Source organism: Cricetulus griseus, chromosome 5 (genome assembly GCF_003668045.3).
Source record: "Cricetulus griseus strain 17A/GY chromosome 5, alternate assembly CriGri-PICRH-1.0, whole genome shotgun sequence".
In the NCBI taxonomy this organism is placed as follows: domain Eukaryota; kingdom Metazoa; phylum Chordata; class Mammalia; order Rodentia; family Cricetidae; genus Cricetulus; species Cricetulus griseus.
In genome coordinates, this window is record NC_048598.1 from 50,144,291 (window position 1) to 50,154,206 (window position 9,916).

A 9,916-nucleotide genomic window follows, 5' to 3' on the forward strand; every position below is an offset into this window, starting at 1 on the left:
AACTTATGTCAAAAATGGATCAAAGACCTCAACATAAACCCACCCACACTAACCCTATTAAAAGACAAAGTGGGAAATACCGTTGAATTAATTGGTAGAGGAGACTGCTTCCTGAACATTACGATAGTAGCACAGACACTGAGATCAACAATTGATAAATGGGACCTCCTGAAACTGAGAAGCTTCTGTAAGGCAAAGGACACAGTCAGCAAGACAAAATGGCAACTCACAGACTAGGAAAAGATATTCACCAACCCCACATCTGACAGAGGTCTGATCTCCAAAATATACAAAGAACTCAAGAAGCTAGTCTCCAAAACACCAAACAATCCAATTAAAAAGTGGGGTACAGAACCAAATAGACAATTCTCAATAGAGGAATCTAAAATGGCTGAAAGACACATAAGAAAGTGTTCAACATCCTTAGCCATCAGGGAAATGCAAATCAAAACAACTCTGAGATACCATCTTACTCCTGTCAGAATGGCCAAAATCAAAAACACCAATGACAGTTTATGCTGGAGAGGATGTGGAGAAAGGGGAACACTTCTCCACTGCTGGTGGGAGTGCCAACTTGTACAGCCACTTTGGAAATCAGTATGGCGACTCCTCAAGAAAATGGGAATGAGTCTACCACAAGATCCAGCAATTCCACTCTTAGGCATATACCCCAAAGAAGCACATTCATACAACAAGGACATCTGTTCAACGATGTTCATAGCAGCACTATTTGTAATAGCCAGAAACTGGAAGCAGCCTAGATGATCCTCAACCAAAGAATGGATAGAGAAAATGTGGTTCATTTACACAATGGAGTACTACTCAGCAGGAAAAAACAAAACAAAACAAAACAAAAAAAAAACAATGGAATCTTGAAATTTGCAGGAAAATAGATGGACTAGAAGAAACCAAAGAAACCATTCTGAGCAAGGTAACCCAATCACAAAAAGACAAACATGATATGTACTTACTCATATGTGGATTTTAGACATAGAGTAAAGGATTACCAGCCTACAATCCACACTGCCAGAGAAGCTAGTAAACAAGGAGGACCCTAAGAGAGACATATATGGTCCCCTGGAGAAGGGGAAAGGGTCAAGATCCCCTGAGCAAATTGAGAGCATGGGAAGAGCAGGGGGGAGCTACGAGAATGAGAAGGGAAGAAGAGGAAGGATGCAGAGGTCATGAGGGAGCAGAAAGGCTGAGTCAGGGGAAGAATAGAAGAAAGGATATGTGATAGGGTTTTAGTTGGGGGTGGTGGTGGGGGAGAACGGGAAGGAGAAGGGAACTGGGGTTGTCATGTAAAACAATCTTGTTTCTAATTCAAATAAAAAATGATTTAAAAAAAAGTGCAGACAAAAGCTGAAAAAGACTCAGCAACTATAAATATTTTACAAAAAACAATATAATGTGAAAATATAAAAGAGATTTGTTGTGTAATATCTACTATGTGCAGATGTGTTGCATTTGATTATCCTGCAGAATATTAGTTTATGTGAAGGTGTGTTGCATTTGTTTATGCTGCTTTTGTTAATGATATAAAGATGTGGTTACATTTATTTATTCTGCATTTGTTTAATTACCTAAAGATGCATTGTTTTTTTACCTTGCCTGCCTAAGTCATCTGAATGGTCTAATAAAAAGGTGACCATTCAATATCTAGGAAGAAAAGGGATAAGTGGGGCTGGTGGGCAGAAAGAGTAAGTAGGAGGAGAAATCTAGGCTAGAGAGAGGAGGAGGAGAGAACAAGGGAAAAAGAAAGGGACAGGTCCCGGGCCAGAAACCAGGCAGCTGCCAACAAGCTAGGTGGAATAGGACATACAAAGGAAAGAAAGGTAAAAAGCCAAAGGCAAAACATAGATGAAGAGAAACAGATTAAGTTATAAGAGCTAACAAGAAATGAGTGTAAGATAAGGCTGAGCTTTCATAACTTACATTAAGTTTACGGGTCATGATTTGGGAGCTGGTTGGTAGCCCAAAAGAAAAAGCCTGTTACATAGCTTGAATTTATGAACAAATATCTGACACTAAAAAGATACTAGATATGATTACCCAATACTCTTGAGAAAGCCTTGGATATGCTCAGTGATCAAAGACTACAAAGTATAGGTGGCAGAAGATGTCATGTCTGAGTCTATACAGGCTGTAAGTCTATGAAATAACAATAGTACATACAATACGAGAAAAAAGAGATAATTGTTCATCTGTAGAAAAAAATTCTCAAAATGCATGGAAAATTAAGAGAGAGAGAACAAAGAAAAAATGAGTTTTTATTACATGTAAGATTACTTATTGTCACCAAACCCGAGCTCTGAAGAATAAAACTGCATATATTTACAAATAACCTGTAGAAAAAATAAGAGTGCCAGAGATGGTGACCATGTGTGCAAATATAAAAACACTATTCTGATTGACTCCCAAGACATTGTTGAAAGCAAAAATAACAATAGCAGCTTTAAAGTTTATGAAATAATTAGATGAGTGTCAAGGAATTAGATAACTTAATATTAAGAACTTAAAACTTATGTCACGTAGCATATTTTTAAAGACAGACTATGATACATTCATAGTAAATATTTTAAACCCTACAGCTACTTATTAGTTTTAAAAGTGGATGGGAATTATGCTGGTCTGGCAAAGCAGATTCTTTTCTAGTGTCCATGACCTCACCAGCCCCAGAAGGTTGGCTAGGTTTCTAGTACCATTCATGATTTCCTCCTGTTGAGTGAACCTAAAGTCCAATTAGATAGATGTTGGTTGCAACTGGTTTGTGGGCACAATTTATTGCACCTTTACAGATATCTTTGCCCTGGTGGTCTATGTCATGGTTCATAGGTGTTGCAGTTTGCATAATATTTTCTGGGCCTACAGAAGCTAAACCTTGGGAAAGGCTTTCATGGGAGAGCCAGCTCAAGTCATTCGAGCCTTGTGTTCTAAGTATGAGGTATCTTCAGCCATAGAGGCCCATCCTCAACCACTGAATGGAAAGGCAAAGACCACTGAATTGGAGAAGAAAACTCAAAGAAATTCATTATTAATAGGAAATGGAAAAATGGAGTCTGTCTTAATCATCACTCCATTGCTGTGAAGAGACTCTATGACCATAGTCACTCTTATAAAAGAAAGTGTTTAATTGTAGCCTGCTCACATTTTCAGAGGTTTAAGTTCATTGTCACCATGGCAGGGTGCATGGCAGCATTCAGATGAATATGGTGCTGGGGAATTAACGGAGTTCTACATATGAATCTGTAGGCAGCAGGAAGAGGGGGAGCTACTGGTCCTACCTTGGGCTTCTGAAGCCTCCGAGCCCACTCTCAGTGATATACTTCCCCCAACAAGGTGATCCCTCCTCATTCTTTCAAGTAGTACCACTATCTGGTGACTAAGCATTCAAATATGTGAGCCTCTGGGGGCCTATCTTATTCAAAGTACAGGGTCAGGAAGACTTGGCTGGGAAGAGAGGGGGAAGGTAACACAGAGGAAGAGGAAAGGAGGGGGCATAAATAACACTAAAATTGTTTTTAAAACTTGTAGGGAATTACTTTATTCTTACTTTAAATCACACACACACACACACACACACACACACACACACACACACACAGAGGAGAGAGACAGACAGACACACACACACACACACACACACACACACCACACACACAGAGGAGAGAGACAGACAGACAGACAGACAGACAGACAGACACACACACACACACACACACACACACAGAGGAGACAGACAGACAGACAGACACACACACACACACACACACAGAGAGAGAGAGAGAGAGAGAGAGAGAGAGAGAGAGAGACTTTAAATGTAGTTATACCATTTGAGATGACAATGTTCCCGCCCAAAGCCACAGATTATCTCACAAAAACCCTAGTACAAAGCATGGAAAACCACCCTTCAGGGGAGTTTAACACACACACACACACACACACACACACACACACACACACACACACACACATGAATATATAGGTTATTGCCATTGCCCTTGGTTGCCTCCCAAAAATTAAAGGTAAAACTGTACTGCTGAAGACACAACACATTCGAACATCAGAACTGGAGCAACTGAGGTGGAACTGATCTAGAAGCCTCTTTAGATCTCATAGTACTACAGGGAGCTATGCAAACCGACAAGGAAGGAAAGCAATCTATAGTCCTACCCAGATGGAAAGCCTACAAATCACATCAAAGCTCAGAATACCAAGCTATCCCAAAAAGTTCAATAGTGGAATTTATAAACCTGGGATGCACACAACAATAATTAAAGTATAAGAGGCCATGAATTTGAAAAGGAATGGATGGGGGAAATGCTATAAACACAGCACCCATACACAACATTCTCAATAAATACATTTATTAAAAAAATCGATGTCTTTAAGCAGAAAGACATAAGAAACTTGAACATAAAAGGTCAGAATGTTATACATTGTTCTGACAAAAAGCAAACTAAGGGTGAGTGTTGGCTATGATCATATTGTATAAAACATATTTTCAGAAGAAAGAATACAAACCTCCATATTCAGAGAAATTTCATGATATAAAATAGGGCAATTTGTCAAGATGACATTAAACTCCAGGTATAAGGGACTTACTAACAGCTTGGTGATTTCATGAGGCAAAAATTGATAGAACTCAAATGAGAAATTAAACAGTCTATAAGTTTCACCTGGACATTTCAGCCTTTCTTTCAATAACCAATAGACCAAATAACACCCCCCCAACACACACACAAGACTATGAGAAATTTGAACCAGGTGTAGTGTCAGTAGCCCCAGTTGCTCAAGACCCTGAGGTTGGAGGTAAGATTCCTTATGCCCAGGAGTTCAAAAACAGCCTGGCCAACACAGCAAGACCAATCAACAAACAGCCAAACTTAAACATCACTGTTGACCAAATGGACTTCACAAGCCTCATAGAACACAGAAGAATACACATTTTCAAAATACAGAGCATTCACTATGAAACAAGTCACTATACATAAATGTACTTAAATTATGTGCATTATTTTGTCATATAATAGAGTTCATTAAAAATTCAGTAACAAAGACATTTGGAATAATCTTCAAATAATAAGAAAGTTACACATTTATAAACCATCCATAAGTTAAAGAAATATTTAAAAGTAGTATATTATTGAGCCAGGTAGTCCTGGTGCACACCTTTAATCCCAGCACTTAGGAGGCACACACAGTCAGATCTCTGTGAGTTCGAGGCCAGCCTGGTCTACAGAGGGAGTTCCAGGACAGGCTCCAAAGTTACAGAGAAACCCTGTCTCAGAAAACAACAACAACAACAACAACAACAAAAACCCAAAAGTAGTATATTATCAGTTAATAAAAGAGCCAATGCCAAATATCAATGTACCAAGTTCTAGGTTAAGAAAAAAAAATAAACTATTAAACCAAAAATAAGCAAAGGGAAAGATATCAAGGATACATTGATAAGTCTCCAGGTAAGGGAGTAAGTGGCAGTCTACTGACCTCCTGACACTTCTTTAGGGTGATAAACATATTTGGAAAATACAAGTGATGACTTATTTTCAGCCAAGCACCTGAAGGCACACGGTTTTTATCTGGTCTCAGAAGCTAAGCAAGGTTGGGTCTGGTTAGTGCTTGGATGGGAGACAGCCACACAGTTTTCTGCACCAAATGGCCACATTGGACATGTAAAATGGTTAAGTTCATGTTGTGTGAATGTTCATCCTTAAGTAACCATAAGAATAAATCAATGGTGTAGAAACAGATGTAAACATTGAAAAAATAAAATCCGTAGTTGTCTCCTTAGGAAAATATTAGAAGTTTTGAAAAAGCCTAGGCAGACTGACCATGAAAGCAGAGGAAAGACTCGAAGTATCAAGAATAAGAAGGGTATTGTGCAAGCAAACTGGCAGAAGTTAAAGGCACTTGTTGCCAAGCCTGCTGACCTGAGATCAATTCCTGGTATCCACATGATGGGTGGAACAAATTTCTGCAAGCTGTCCGCTGACCTCCAAATGTGTGCTGTCACACACTTACTGATACTCACATGCACAATACAAACAATAAACAAATGTATAAAAACAATTAAAAAATATAAGAAAGAATATCACAGATCCTATAGGCATTAAAAGAATAGTGAGCATATATTTTTAGTCACCTGATGTGAATCACTTTAAAAGTAAACACATTTCTTGAGAGATTTAAGTTACCAAAGCTCACTGATAACAAGATGATCTTAGGAGCTGAATGACTACTAATGAAACTTGTCTTATAGTTTCATTGCTGTGAAGAGACACCATGACTATGGCAACTCTCATAAAGGAAACATTTAATTGGGGTTGGCTTACAGTTCAGAGATTTAGTTCATTATTGTCATGGCAGGAAGCAGGATGGCACACAGGCAGACATGGTCCTACATCCAGATCAGCAAGCAGCAGGAAGAGACTGCCACACTGAGTGTGGCTTGAGCATCTGAGATCTCATAGCCCACAGCCAGTGACCCACTTTCTACTCCAAGAAGGACACACGTCTTAAGAATGCCATTCCCTATGGGCCTATTGGGCACATTTTCTTTCAAGCTACCACACAACTCTACATTAGATGGTTTTGCTGCTACTACTGCTGAGCCAAACCAAACATTCACTGTAAAAATTGTAACTAATTCCAGGCAACACATTTCACAAACTAGGGAGGCAAAAAAAAAAAAAAAAAACCCAACTCATTCTAGGATTCCTGTACTAATACTGATACTGAAACTATGTATACACTGATAAAGACGGCAGAGACATTTCCCGTGGATGTCAGCACCTAAAGTCTTAAACAGATACACTAATACGTTGAATCCAGACATGTTTGAAGATAATGGATTCAGTTTAATCTAGGGACTCCATGTTATGTTAATTTTTGAAAGGAAGCATCTGCTTAATAATCTTAATGGACTCAAAGAGAGGGAATCTTCTCAACCAATATGGAAAAACAAAGTTGACAACATTCAAATATTCAGCATGTGTTGTTGCAAAGACATCTGAATAAACTAAGAATAGAATGAATATTCTACAACCTAAGAGGATCAACACCATTCTTAAAATAAAAGGCTGCATATCTACATAAAAGAGAAAATGTGCTTTTGACTTGGGCTTCAATTGGAATAACTACTGAGATTAGGTACCTAGTAAGAAACCAGGGGGAAAGGGGATCTTCTAATGAAGGGAAAATAGAGTATAGGGTTAGAGGTAAAGGAGAAATTGAAAGAGGATTAAATGAAGAGTTGGAGGTAGGGTAGAGGAGGGAATAGGGGAGGGAGGACTACACTGAAGACATGTTGAACATCCATATGAAAGCCCACTACTGCAGAAGCTTTCTAAAATATACACACACAAAAGGAATATGAATGGAGTCACCATATAATGGGAGAGACAATGTCCAAACTAGACATCTCGTGCCACCAAGGAAAACCTTCAGTGTCAATGATGGGTTACATCTTGTTGAGTCATTGGCCAAGGGGCTCACATGGATCCTTTCAAAAATTGCAGCTATTTACACGGCTCTTGGTTACTCTCCACAAGTTGATGGTGAGGCCCTTAAGTCATAGAACATGGAGAAATCAAACTGGTGTCCAACTAGAAGATTAACAAGATTAAAAACTCTGAGCAACTCTAGCCACTCAGACTGAACAAGGGACAAGTAAAAGGGTTCTAATTGCTAGTATCAAGAATAAGAGACGAACACTAGACCACCAAGACAGCTCAGCAAATAAAGGCATTTTCTGCCAAGCCTGTAGAACAGGTTTTCAACCTGTGGGTCTTGACTCCTTTGAGATTGGATGATCCTTTCACAAGGGTCGAATATCAGATATCCTGCATATCAGATATTTATATTACGACATGTAGCAAAATTACAATTAGGAAGCAGCAATGAAAATAATTTTATGGTTGGGGGGTCAGAACAATATGAGGGACTGTATTAAAGGGTTTAAGGATTAGGAAGGTTGAGCACCGATGGATTAGGGGGTACTCTGCACACTACTGGGTGAGCAAAGTCATCATTCTCATTCAGGTACAAACTTTACTTTCCCAAAAAGTGATCTGCCTGCAAGCTTTACTGGTGCAATAGCAGCACAAATTAAAAGAGAGAAATTACTGCACACCTAGTAGGGTTGCTAAAAGTAGAGTGAACCTGGGGCAGTGATGCATACCAGTAAGCCCAGCATTCAGTAGGCTGAGGCAGGAGGATCACATGTTTGAGAACGTGTCTCAAAAAGACCAAAAGAAAAAAAATGATATTATCACTATGCCACCAATGGAAAGAACCAATATTATGTGACATTCTTAAAAACCTAAAGGAGAGTGAAAACAAGCCAGTTGTCCCAGGCAAACTTAAATCCTTCAAACATTTTCTAATCAAAACATCCAGAATCTTGGATCATGTTATATGCCAAAAAATTCTACTTTGGATATGTGAAAACAATCCTCAAGAACAGCAGTCCAGCTTTTGTGGAGAATGAGTTTTTGTAGTATGCATATGGTCATCAATCTTAACAGTTACCTTTTTTAACAATAGCTTCTGGATATTTTTGGGCAAAGTTTTTAAAAACACAACAATTTCAAGTAGCAGTTGTCATGGCTTGGAATTTCAAGTGATTTCCTCACAGTCTGTTAACAAGCACATCTCTCCTATAGGAAGCTTTCGGAGAAAGGACAGACAGCTCTCACATCTGTTTCCAATGCTGGGATTGCCTAATGGTTGCATACAATTTGAATATTTACCAAGTCTCAGAAAAGCTTAACTTGTCTTTTATTTAAATATATTTGAAGTATTACATTTGGGGGGAAGTGCTTAAGCATGAAGTGAATAGCATTAGCGAATTTAAATATTTCAAATGTTAACATTTCAAATATTTCAAAAGTCCTTAAATTAAAAACTAGTTACTAAATATAACTGCAAATCACAATATTTCAATGGTGATACTTCATACTACCCTAAGTAAGAGAAACTCTCCATAGTTAAAGGAGATAGGATTATAAAATAAGAGAAGAGTAGGGGCTTGGTCTTGAGAGCTGCTGCTTGAACATAGGAAAATTCCCTGTGATAGATAACATCTGTGGGTACTCTGAAAGGAAGGCTCAGAAGTTATCGTCAGCTTTACACCTCAGCAACCAGCTCCACATAATACAGTCACAAATTATAATTTTGCTTTTCAAAATGATGTGATCAAATCTGCTCAAGCAGGTATCCCACATATTCTAGGAAGGGCTCCCCTCTTCCATTCTTCAATGCATATAAGTAAAACCAAGCATTTAGGGAAGGGGTGAAAGATCACACACACACACACACACACACACACACACACACAGAGAGAGAGAGAGAGAGAGAGAGAGAGAGAGAGAGAGAGAGAGAGAGCATGAGCAGATTGAGGTAGAATTAGTTACTGAGCTGGGAAAGTGTGAGAAAAGGAAAAACATTAGAAAGCCAAACAATACAATCTCAAAAAAAAAAAAAAAAGGCATGAAATTCAATACTCATGTTTTTGAAATGTGCAGAGTTTCTGTCATGAAAGGGTGGTCCAACACTTAAGAAGAGTGTTGAGACAGGAAGGAAATTGTGCAGAAGTTCCCTGAAACGGAATCTTTGTGCTCTGTCCAACACTTCAATGTAATAGCTTTGGGGCTTGCCTTTTGTTTCCTGTGGTTTGTTTCAGCTCACAGCTCCAGGCTATCGTCCATCATGGCAGGGAACTCTTGGCAGCAGGAACATAAGAGATCCAGTCATATTATGTCCAGAGTAAGAAGAGAAAAAGCAATGATGCATGCAGAGTAATTCTCAATTGGCTTTCTTGACTCCCATGCAGCCCAAGATCTTCTAAGGAATGGTGCCCCACCCCACAGCAGGGACATCTTCCCACCTGTAATCATACATCCTCTCCACC

General features: G+C 38.9%; 1 protein-coding gene across 2 annotated transcripts in view; it reads right to left on the reverse strand.

The window, feature by feature from the left end:
- The window catches only part of Dennd1b (DENN domain containing 1B), a 226,575-nt gene that overhangs the window by 4,880 nt on the left and 211,779 nt on the right, over positions 1-9,916 (reverse strand). Inside the window, exon 22 of one of the 2 annotated variants that reach the window (XM_035444914.1) lies at positions 9,515-9,727. The exons of the other annotated variant lie outside the window; for it this stretch is intronic. Coding sequence (XP_035300805.1) covers positions 9,713-9,727 — 15 coding nt within the window. The 3' untranslated portion in view covers positions 9,515-9,712. Of the gene's footprint in view, positions 1-9,514; positions 9,728-9,916 lie in introns of those variants that run through there. 2 annotated transcript variants of the gene reach the window in all.